Source organism: Andrographis paniculata, unplaced genomic scaffold (assembly GCF_009805555.1).
Source record: "Andrographis paniculata isolate CXL003 unplaced genomic scaffold, ASM980555v1 Contig12END, whole genome shotgun sequence".
NCBI classification, from domain to species: domain Eukaryota; kingdom Viridiplantae; phylum Streptophyta; class Magnoliopsida; order Lamiales; family Acanthaceae; genus Andrographis; species Andrographis paniculata.
The window spans coordinates 3,480,598-3,492,754 of NW_026137402.1; the positions used below are offsets into that span (position 1 = coordinate 3,480,598).

The 12,157-nt window shown below is 31.5% G+C and overlaps 2 protein-coding genes across 2 annotated transcripts; one reads left to right on the forward strand and one right to left on the reverse strand.

The window, feature by feature from the left end:
- Positions 1 to 2,371: 2,371 nt before the first annotated feature.
- LOC127252874 (wax ester synthase/diacylglycerol acyltransferase 11-like) lies at positions 2,372 to 5,290 on the reverse strand. The gene is made up of 5 exons (XM_051277238.1): positions 4,547 to 5,290; positions 3,218 to 3,293; positions 2,872 to 3,128; positions 2,634 to 2,771; positions 2,372 to 2,531 (listed from the first exon to the last, which is right to left on the reverse strand). The coding sequence occupies exons 1-5, from the start codon at positions 5,288 to 5,290 to the stop codon at positions 2,391 to 2,393; spliced, it is 1,356 nt and encodes a 451-aa protein (XP_051133195.1). The 3' UTR covers positions 2,372 to 2,390.
- Positions 5,291 to 7,026: 1,736 nt separating this feature from the next.
- Positions 7,027 to 8,165, forward strand: LOC127255675 (uncharacterized). Its single transcript, XM_051281343.1, has 2 exons — positions 7,027 to 7,594; positions 7,727 to 8,165. Exons 1-2 carry the CDS (start codon positions 7,243 to 7,245, stop codon positions 8,056 to 8,058), a joined length of 684 nt encoding a protein of 227 aa, XP_051137300.1. The 5' UTR covers positions 7,027 to 7,242; the 3' UTR covers positions 8,059 to 8,165.
- Positions 8,166 to 12,157: the final 3,992 nt, after the last annotated feature.

Below are 12,157 nucleotides of genomic sequence, written 5' to 3' on the forward strand. Positions count from 1 at the left end.
ATTAATATTATTCGTTCCATATAATTACTAATAAAAATATATTATTCGTCCAATTAAAAAAAATAAATAGTATTTATTTTTGGGACAAAGTAAAGTTGTCAATGAAAAAATAAAATATTATTATTATTATTTTTTTTTTTGACAAAACTTCAAATCAAAATAATATTTAAATAAAATACGAATCAATATTTTATTTCAAATTACAATAAATAACTCTTATATCATTGACTGAAAATATAAAGAGGCTTCAAGCACAATAAAAAAAACATACAAATAGTGTGCATATTTTCACTAACCGCATACTTTTTATGTAAAAAAAAAAAAAAAAGAAAAAAAGAGCTTTGGAATTTCATAATTTTCTTCCCAAACAAAATCAGAAAATTTGACTCCAAAATTTCATATTTATTTTTTCTTCAAATAGGGAGGAAATTCTCACTATTATCGTGCAGATGGATATGGCAAGGGTGGGTTGCAGCCCCTTCATCGGGGGTCTATTTCTTTATATTTATTTTCTCAAATTTTATTATTTGAACTTTGTATTTTTTAAAATATATATATATATTTAATAAAATATATAATCAAATATTATTTTAATATCAAACTCAAATCAAATTTTCTCAAATTTAACCAAAAGAAACACATCAGATATTAGCTATTTAAATTATATATATATAATAATTACAATGAATAAAATAAATTAAAGTGTGCACTTTATTAGTTTTTTCAGTTAAGAAACACCTTGTTAATTAAAATGATAATAATAATAATAATAATAATAATAAACAACAAAAATAAATATTTATAATATATAACTATTATTGTAGTTTGTTATTTGCGAATATAACAACTAAAAGAACAAAAATGTCCAAAAAAAAAATAAATATAAGTCTTTTTATATGTATAAATAAAATATACTATCTCCGTCTCGACCATCGTGTCAACTGTAGATACGAGTATTTAGGATAAATATAATTTGTAAATAATTAAAAATATATTAGTAAAAGTAATTATCTTATATTAAAAATAATTATATATTAAGATTAAAAGTAATTTTTTCTCATTTTATTTTATTTGATCAACACGTGTCACGTCACCCGCCGGAAAATGACACGTCGTGGTACACGTCTACATCGGCCATGTACATGTCGACAACAGCGATTCCACGTCTGCATATGTGCCCGGAACGAGACATTTTTGGGCACCGAAAAACAAAAATGAGGCCTTTAAAACCCTTAGTGTCCTACTTTGCCAAACTGAAAAAAAAAAATATCTAAAAATAATAATTTGAGGTAATTTTTGCTCTTTTTCCTAAAATATATATCCCTATATCCATTAGTAAACTTTCAATTTTACCAATTTTAGTTTGTACAAATTCAAAATTCTCATTTCATGTTTAAGTAGAAGTAACTTTCCATTTTAACCCAACTTCGACACACAGATCAAACAAGCAATGCTATTTTTCTTTATAAAATGAAAATACTCTGACAATGAATAAAATGAAAAAATAGATTATAGACAGATAGTTGAATATGAAAAAATCCATGGTTAACTCACACAGATTCAACACAATTATAAAAACATATGAAGTTATTTTTCTTTATAAAATGACAATAGGACAATAATTCACAAAATTAGAAATAACACATAGTTTCAAAACCACCTGAAGCCTTTCGGTTTAGTTTACGATACAAGGTTCGTCTAGTGTAACTTATATATTTTCTAGCATAGTTCAAAAGCTACTATACTTGATCGGAATTAAATATACACTCAAATAGTTGTGGTTGTTGATTTTCATGTTATAAAAATAGCATATAATCGGAAACAAAGAAGCATATAATTAACAAAGAGTGGGTACAATCATAAAAATAAAAATAAAAAACCTTATGTTATTCAACCTGTAAATATTGTTGCTATACTTTATTGATATATATATATATATATATATAAATCATGACCAAGATAATTATATAGATTGTAGTGTTACAATCGCTATGTTCTTCCAATACTACTTTTCAATTGTAATTCCTCACTAATAATAATAATAATAATAAATACAAAATATTTTATATAAAAGTCAAGAAAAACTTCAAATACTCATTATAGAAAGCCATTAAAAAATAAAAATTTTAAATATTCAACCTAAAATAATATATTTTATCTTTTTGACAATTTTTTATACACCAAAAATTATTTAATCTAAAAATGTTGGGTGAACAGAACCAATAACAATGCAAGAATAAATGGACGATGGAATCCGAGTGCACATACATAAATACATACATATGCATATATTCTTGGAGAATACGAATGGTAGTTTTAACTAAAATAGGAACAAAGAAGAAGTTGTGAGTACTTAAGTAAACCCCCCTTCTCGAATCCTTTCGGCAGTTTCATTCGACGGCTTCCTTCATTTCCATTAAGGCTTTTTCAAAACACTTGGCGAGAACTTTGGGGTCCGGAACAATATCTTTCGCTACCAAGATTTGCATGTCCGCACATCCGGCATAGCTCACCATATTCAGTATTATCGCCTACATGAGATCGATGCAATGCAATGCAATGCAATGGCCCCAATCAAAACTTGTTCATTAATGAAATCACATCAAGAAAGATTCTATACACACATTTATTACTTGAGGAAAGGCACTCGGTATCACGCGAATGTACTTGACAGTGTTTCCCCAAAGTGTCATTTTGTCGTCTGGTCCAACAATATTGGAGATGAGAAACGTCGTGTTACAACAGATACGGTAATTAAAGATGCCAAAGGGCTGCAAAATTGAGAAGCAAACAAAGCCAAATGATCATCGATGATTTTTAATTACCTAAATTTGATGGTGAAATTAATGATAGAGCGATTATGAGTTCTACCTTAATCCCAAAAGAACATGCAACCAAATAGCAGAGTACATAAGTGAAAAGTGCTTCTAATGAGTGCTTCTTCTTGTCGATCATCGCCTTGGCTCTCTTCACAGAGTCGAGAGGATCCAAACTACGCTTTTGGTAAAGAAATGGTAAAAGAATTATTCCAACCCTATTGCCCTGCTGAGTATTAGCATGGAGGTTCTTCAGATTGGATGAGTCATGTTGTCTCAAATTTACCGGCGCAATTCCAGTGATTCGGTCACCTTACAAGGACGAAGATAACATCAAACAATAGAGTAAAGGGATGTACATAGACATTGTTAGAATTATGTAAGGAGATGTTTGTTCTTACTGTTAGTTAATGATCTGGTGTCTAAATATCTTGAAAGACCACTTGATATTATCCCCAAAAGAACATCGTTAATTGTCTGTCAATTTTATTAGATATTACCAAAATAAAAATATATGATGTTGCAATGTTATTATAAACTATTAAATACAATTTCACAAATAATAATAATAATAATATGGTTTATGTGATTCATGTTGTTGATCAACACCTTTAAAATACGATTTTCGTCTCATTTTAAATGATACTATTAATTATTACTACGAATTTTTTAAGATTGATGATATTTAATTAATTAATGATAATAGGTTATGATATTATTTTATTATTTTTTATGTAAGAGATATTGTTAGTAATTTTAAAATAAGAAGCAATATATATGATTAAAAGAATTTCGGAATATGCACCTAAATATTTTAAAAATTATATCTTAATAAAATATATACAATGTGAGTATCATTAGATAATAATTTTTTTTATATAATACAAATAAATAAAAAAATTTATTTCTTTATGATTAATATAAATTAATTTTATAAACAAATGGAAGTTTTAAATATACATAATAATATTTATTTATTGAAAAGAGATAAAAATAAAAATATTTTGAATCCGCATTAGTATATTGTCATATCTTATAAAATTAATTAAATTAATTTATATTTTAGTAAAAATTTTCATTATAGAAAGATATCATTTGTTATGAGATAGATTAAAATAAAAATTGTATCATTATGATAGGATGAAAGAAGTATAATATAAATGATCAATTTAAATTCTATAAATTGTATTATAATACGTAACATTATTCCAATAAATTCTATAATCATGATATCAATCAATATAATGTGTAATTTGATTGATTAAACATTAGATCAGATTTTATTACTTATAAAATTTTAAAAGAAATCAAATTATATTTCAAAGTTTGAAGATTTGGATTTTGAGTTGGATTTGAATAGTAAAAATTTTGAATTTGAATAGTTGTATGATGTGATATAAATAGGTGATATGATGTTTTGAATATAAAATTGATTTCTAGTCTAATATAAAAAATAAAAATATGGTTTGGTTTGATATTTTTGAAAGAAAAAAATTGAATGAATAGTCCCCAAACAAAAACACCTTATATAGCTTTGTTCTATATATTATATTTCACATATTTTACTTTTCAATATATATATTGATAGAAAATTATTGAAATATATAAGATTATTAATTATGTTATATATGTAGTATAATTACCTTTTGGATATGATACACAAAAATGAAAAATGATATATTCTTATGGGACAGGTGAATAATGTATTAAAATAAAATAAAAAATCTAACCGAATTTGGAACGGCACGCTTGACGGTTTTCATGTCGTCCAACCGGAACCGCGCCGTCGCCAATATCCGCGGCCGGAGCTCTACTCCATCGCCGACGCTCACGGCGGTCATTTTATCTCTTCGCCAGAGAAATGTGAACGCCATCTGTAAAACATAAAGCACAGTAAACCAAACAATCTTCAACAGCGTTACAACGTTCCACCGCCTCGGCATATACGACGACGTTTTGCCGCCGCGGATAGTCGTCGGCGTCTGCGAAGGATCGTCGATCCTCCTACACAACGACAGCAGCATCTCCATCAAAGAGACGCCGTCCCCCAGCGCGTGGTGCACACGGAAAACCACAGTTTTATGCGCCACCAGGAGGTGGATTTCCCACAGCGGTTTGTCGGCGGAGAGCGGCGACGAATGAGAGAGATCCGCGAGGTAATCGTTCACGGCGTCTTCGTCAGGATCGTCGGAGAGGCGGCGGTGGATGAATATCAGGTGGCGGTCGACGTCGACTTCAGTTCTCCGCCAGTACTCGCGGCCGCCGGAATCTCTGACCATGAGGCTGCGAAACTTGGGGTGAAGCATCAGGAGAGAGTTGTGGATCTCGGATTTGATGGAATCGAGGGGAATCTCGCCGTCGCAGACCATGGCGCAGTTTATGACTGGATCGAGCGGCAGTTGGAGGAAGAGACGATCGACTACATTCACTGGCTCGTCTCTGACGCCCTCGCTGCTCCGATCATCTTCCGCCATTGTCGATTGATCGTTAATTAAGAAATGAAGTCTGAGAAATTGAAGGAACGATTGAAGCTCTATATGATCCAATGGTCCAGTGCACCTTTTAATACTCCACAAAAAACACATTTACATTTAGGTTGAGTTTGTTCGAAGGACTTTGGTGGATTTTACTTATTTATAAAAAAATATTCTTCCAAAAAATATCAAATAAAATATTTATTACTTTCTCTTTTATATTATACTAAAAGTCAATTTTACGTTCAAAATATTATATTGTACAACTATTTTTTAATTTAATTTTTTTACTATTCTAATGTCAATCCAAAATCCAAATCCCAGACAAACACAAACACACCCTTAATAATAATAATAATAAGTTCCGTAAAGGATGGCCTGGTGGTGTAGGTCCACGGTCACAAGTCCAAACCCGACGCCTAAGATCACCTGCCACACATGGTTTGCCTAGTGTGACTTTTCCGTCGGGCCTGGTTTGCAGGGTGTTAGGTTTAGCCGGGGGTTTACCCAATGCCCACTTTCGAATAGTAGCTACGGTTTCCACGTCATAAAATAAATAGAATTAATTTTGTAATTTTACTGTACATTATATAAAAGAGCACAAGATCCTCATATGAAACAATTATAATGTTGGGCTTTCTGAACATATATTTCATATTCTAGTTGTTCATTCACAATACTCTTATAAAAACTAACATAATTAATTCTAGAAATTTCCAAACTTTTTTCTTTAATGTTTAAAAAAAAATAAAAATACAACAATAAATAATAACAATAACAAAATCATTAATTAACTAGGTCGGACGCATTATAATTGCAAAAGAAACTTATGTTGTCGGATCTAGTTTGCAAGGTATTAGTTTGGTGGTGGATTTACTTGATGCGCACTTTCGGATAGCTTTTCCACGTCATTAAAAAAAAATATTTTTATTTATTAAGTTAATGAATAAAATTTATAATGAGTAATATATTTGATACTAAATCATCAATCAAGTTCAATATTACTTTATTTTTATTATAAATCATTATCGATATATAAAATATTGAAATTTATATAAAAAAATATTATAATAAATAAGTTTTGTTAAAAATAAATTATGGAAACTGAAAAATTGCATTATATTGGTGTTACGCACAAAAAATAATAATAATAATAATAATAATAATAATAATAATAATAATAATAATAATAATAATAATAATAAGGTATCCAGAGTCAGTCGGTGGGTTCTCAGTCGGTTGGTTCTCAATCAGATAAACAAGTCAGATGGTCCGCGGTCGGGCAAGCAGGTCGGATTATCCGCAGTCGGATAAATAGGTCGGTTGATACAAAGGTTGGCTGCTATGGGGGTCGGTCGAAAAAGGAAGTCGGGCGAAGAAAGGTCTGTTGATAGGTCAGACGATTGAAGAGACCAAATAGTGGTCGTTTGATGGGGCGACCAGTGAGTCTTTTGATCTGGCGACCAATTATGTATCTAGATTGGTCGGTTGGTCGGTCGTTGGGTTATGCGGTTGGCGAGGCGGTTAAAGACATGTGTCAATGAAAGAGGCAGTTCTGAGTTCTGTGACTGGTGGGAACGGTTGAAGGAAGTTGTAATACGTGTCAATAGAGGAGAAATTGGTGGTCGGTTGACAGCGGTTGCTGTAACCGACCAGACGGCGGTTCAAACCGTTTTCTTCAAAGGTTATTTAAGGATTCAGATTTATTCTGAAAATGTATCTTCAATCAACTTCAACAAAGCAAAGTCAGATTTGGGGATCACCACTTTAAATTTCAGTCTTTTATTTTCCAGTTTATTTTCTGTACCGTACAGTGTTTAGAGATTCCTAATCTCAGGCACTAATTAATCAAGTTTAAGGATATTTTCTATATCTTTGAATTTTACTTTATTTTTGTTGAAAAATTACATCAACAAATTGGCGACCACAGTGGGAGAAAATTGCTGATCCATATGGCAAATTTTCAATTCCACAGTACAGCCGTTGGCTTTATCACGGCAGAAGAAGCTTCCCAACTACGGGCCGAATTGACAGCAGGTTTTCGGCAAATGTACGACCAGCAGATAGCAAATCTGCAGGCAATACATGACGCAATGCAAAACTTGATGGAGCAATCAAAATTCATGTTGAATTCGGTTCCTGCACCGCCAGAAATGTCATGCCCCCAAACGGACAACGCCATTCCTGAGCATATACCCAGTCAGACAGACTGGAGACAGGACCAAACAGGAGGACAGGCCCGACCAGGGACGACCGAATGGACGGAGACAGGTCGGCAGGATCACGACGCCTGGACGGACCATGGTCGGGAAGACCACACCGACTGGACGGACCATGGTCGGGAGGACCACACCGAATGGACGGACCGTAGTCGGGACAACCACACCGACTGGATGGACAAAGGTCGGGAGGACCACACCGACTGGACGAATACAGATCGGGAAGACCACGTCGACTGGACGGACAAAAATCGGGAGGACTACGTAACCTGGACGGATACAGGTCAGGAGGACCCCGCCGAATGGACGGATACAGGTCAGGAGGACCCCGCCGAATGGACGGATACAGGTCAGGAGGACCCCGCCGAATGGACGGACACGGGTCAGGTCGCCGACCATAACTTTTCAGGCGAGCAAAAGAATGACAGAACAACAGTGGCCGAAAGGAGGAATAAGTCGGACGGGAGTCTGAATACAATGGTAGTGCAAGATCGACCAACGTCCAGGCCAGCACCAGTCCGCGATAAATGGAGGTCGGGTCCAACGTAGCCTCAAAGGATGGAGGTCAGATCTGAGGCTGACGTAGCCTCGGATGCTAACCTACTAACTCCTAAAACATCATAAGAAATGATGCTTAGGAGTCTTGAGGAGGAGGCATGTTGTTACGCACAAAAAATAATAATAATAATAATAATAATAATAATAATAATAATAATAATAATAATAAGGTATCCAGAGTCAGTCGGTGGGTTCTCAGTCGGTTGGTTCTCAATCAGATAAACAAGTCAGATGGTCCGCGGTCGGGCAAGCAGGTCGGATTATCCGCAGTCGGATAAATGGGTCGGTTGATACAAAGGTTGGCTGCTATGGGGGTCGGTCGAAAAAGGAAGTCGGGCGAAGAAAGGTCTGTTGATAGGTCAGACGATTGAAGAGACCAAATAGTGGTCGTTTGATGGGGCGACCAGTGAGTCTTTTGATCTGGCGACCAATTATGTATCTAGATTGGTCGGTTGGTCGGTCGTTGGGTTATGCGGTTGGCGAGGCGGTTAAAGACATGTGTCAATGAAAGAGGCAGTTCTGAGTTCTGTAACTGGTGGGAACGGTTGGTGAAACAGTGCGACGGTTCTGAACGTTTTCTTCAAAGAATATTTAAGGATTTGGATCATCATTTGGCAAGGCATCTTCAATCAACTTCAACAAAGCAAAGTCAGATTTGGGGATCACCACTTTAAATTTCAGTCTTTTATTTTCCAGTTTATTTTCTGTACCGTACAGTGTTTAGAGATTCCTAATCTCAGGCACTAATTAATTAAGTTTAAGGATATTTTCTATATCTTTGAATTTTACTTTATTTTTGTTGAAAAAATACATCAACAATTGGTCATCGAAATAAGGGGTCTGACAACATATACATACTCGATAGACTCAAATTTAAATAATATAATATATGGATAAGATTAAATCTAGATTTAAATCTATTAAATCTAAAAATGAATATTTAAAATATCTCAACGTCCCCTCAAACTCAAGTCTTATAACTGAAACCAACTTGAATTTGATAAGAAAATTGAATATAGACGTAAATAAAAATAACTGTGGCTTGTCTGTTGTTGTCAACGTTGCTCCACTGTATCAAAGTCAGAAACAATGCTCTCAACTGAATTAGAGTCGAAAACAACATGAGTCACAACGGAGTCGGAAACGACAGGACTCTCGAGTTGGGAACGACGAGAGTACTCTCCATAACGTTGGAAAAAACGAGACTCTAAATAGAGCATAAACGACGAGACTTTCAATGCAGTCGAATACATCACTCTGGAGAAACATGTCAGACTGTCAGACTGATCGCAAACAAATGCGTAGACAGAACTCTCAAATTCAAACACAGACGAAAACCAAGACTCTCAACAGTACATTTTTTTTTTCTTTAAGACCTCCAGTTATATTTCAGATTGAATGCACCCGAAAAAACGCGGGTTGATATATTGTATCTACTCCAGGAGAAAAATAGTCTAATACCATCTTAAAAATAAATTATGAAAAATGAAAATTTACATTGTATTGATAATCAATTAGCCTGATACTATGTTAAAAATGAATTATGAAAACTAGAAAATTGCATTATATTGATCATGAAATGAGAGGCTATACATAAGCAATATATAATATTCTCGATAAACTCAAATTTAAATAATTTAATTTATGGATAAAACCAATATCTCAACAAATTTGAATATTATATAATTTATAATTATATACCCGAGTTTAAGTGCTAGTAATATAACATATAAAGATTCGGATAAAATATAGATTCATAATTATTGAGATTTTATAATTACGATAATATTTTTAATTAATGTAATAATTATTTTTAAATAAATTAAACTACTTAATTTTAAATCATTACAAAAAATATTTAAATCTGAAATTACAATTAACATTATTTATTGATATCTGTTATATTGATAATTAATTACGATCCTACGGCTATATATTAATGTGACTAAAATTAATGTTATATAAAAAAATAACCAAAATTTAGTGGAGTATTGCTTTTATTATTATTATTATTATTATTATTATTATTACATTTTCAAATTATTGAAGCAGGATTTCATACAATAAAATTAACTCAATACTAAGCACAAAACATTTACATTTATTAATAATAATAATAATAATAATAATAATAATAATAATAAACTATATAGCATGGTATTACTTAAAGCAATATCAAATTACAACTAATATTTTTTTTTTCTATTAATATTTTTGTAACATGTCATAATATCATTTAAGTATAAATAGTGAATTACGTTATAACATGTCATTGAAATTAATGTTTTTAGAAAAAAATTATTAGCTATAATTTAATGAAGTATTGCTTTAAGTAACATCATGCTATATATTATTATTATTATTATTATTATTATTATTATTACATTGTCAAACTATTGAATCAAGATTTTATACAATAAAGTTAACTCAATATTAAGCAAAAATATTTACATTTAATAATAATAATAATAAACTATATAGCATGATATTACTTAAAGAATATTAAAATACAGCTATTATTATTTTTTTTTCTATTTACATTTTTGTTAGACATCATAATATCATTTAAGTATAAATAGGCAATTATGTGATAAACTATTACTCTCTCTATTCCAAACACCCTGCAACATTTCCTCTTTAAAATAGGAAATAATTAATTATATTTAATCTCTACCCCACACTTTATCCCCTCGTATCATCCAAATAAAAAAATAAAAACTCGTGTCAAAAATAAATGTTACACCTTGTTTGGGACGGAGAGACTATTTTATTAATGCTTAACACATGTACATACGCTCATTGTAGCAATCATTTAGGGCTCAAACTATAAGAGCTCTTAAATGTAGACAAATTTATTGCTTTTATTAGAAATAAAATATCATTATTCTTATTCGTTCATTTGATCTACAGTTACTTTCATGTTCACACTAAATTTGTCGAAGTTAGGTTCTTGATAAGATTTTGGAAGGGAAAAGAGATATTAACTATCCATGTCAATTCCCCCGTCACATTGTTAACAACGTATAGGTGGTTCGTAATTGTTAAGTACATAGGAGAGCCTTGTCGACCTACTTAACTAGTGATCTGAATATTATCTTGACTAATAAGATGTATCAAACGGGTAAGTGCACTAGTAAAACAGTCTTAATTAATAATTAATTAAACGTAGGTGCTAGTCTATCGGATCACACATATTTCCAGTGATCGTGGTTTCTGCTTTAGATAATATTCTTAGGTGTGAATTTGAAGTTCTGTTGTAACTCTTAAACTTACGTACCAATTGAGTCAATAGTCGAACTTTAGCGAACAAGTGCGATTACGCCACTTTTCCAGAATGCTTCGCTCATAGGTGTTGATGTGATGTTTTGAATGTAAAATTGATTTTCAATATAATATAAAAAATAAAAAAATAGGTATTTGATTTGATATTTTTTTAGAGAAAAAAAAAATTGATGAATAATGAAAATTTTAACAAATCCTCCAATCAAACACACCCTAAGTATTTCTCTAATTTACTGTGAAATTTAAAATTCTTGAGCTCAATCTGAATACTCACCAATAAAAAATAGTTAAAATTGTTTATTTGGGGGTTCGGATTTTGAGTTGAGATTTGAATAGTAAAAATTTTAAATTTGAATAGTTGTATGATGTGATATAAATAGATGTTGATGTGATGTTTTGAATGTAAAATTGATTTTTAGTATAACATAAAAAATGAAAAATAAGTGTTTAATTTGATGTTTTTGGAGGAAAAAAATGAGATGAATAGTAAAAATCTAATTCAATTCCCTAAACAAACTTAACTATATGCCTCACCACATGACTTTTATAGTTAAAATTTTTGTTGCTTGACTTTATTTATCACATATATAAAAGTCCAATCACTTTGAAATTCAAGACATCTTCAATTGATAATAATTTCAGGGAGAACAATTTGGAGATCACAATTTTAAATTTTTTGTACTTGCGCTGCTGATGTATCAAACACCCTTGCGTTTGTCTGGGGATTGGATTTTAAATAAATTATTCATCTCATTTTTTTTTATATTATACTAAAAAGTAATTTTACATTCAAAACATCACATTCTAC

Excerpts from the sequence above, each read along its gene's own strand:
- LOC127252874 (XM_051277238.1), bottom strand. The coding sequence starts at position 5,290 with ATGGCGGAAGATGATCGGAGCAGCGAGGGCGTCAGAGACGAGCCAGTG. Across the intron at positions 2,772-2,871 it reads CATGTTCTTTTGGGATTAAG|CCCTTTGGCATCTTTAATTA; the intron begins GTAGAACTCATA and ends TCAATTTTGCAG. Across the intron at positions 2,532-2,633 it reads TACCGAGTGCCTTTCCTCAA|GCGATAATACTGAATATGGT; the intron begins GTAATAAATGTG and ends GATCTCATGTAG.
- LOC127255675 (XM_051281343.1), top strand. The coding sequence starts at position 7,243 with ATGGCAAATTTTCAATTCCACAGTACAGCCGTTGGCTTTATCACGGCA. Across the intron at positions 7,595-7,726 it reads CGACGCCTGGACGGACCATG|ATCGGGAAGACCACGTCGAC; the intron begins GTCGGGAAGACC and ends GGACGAATACAG.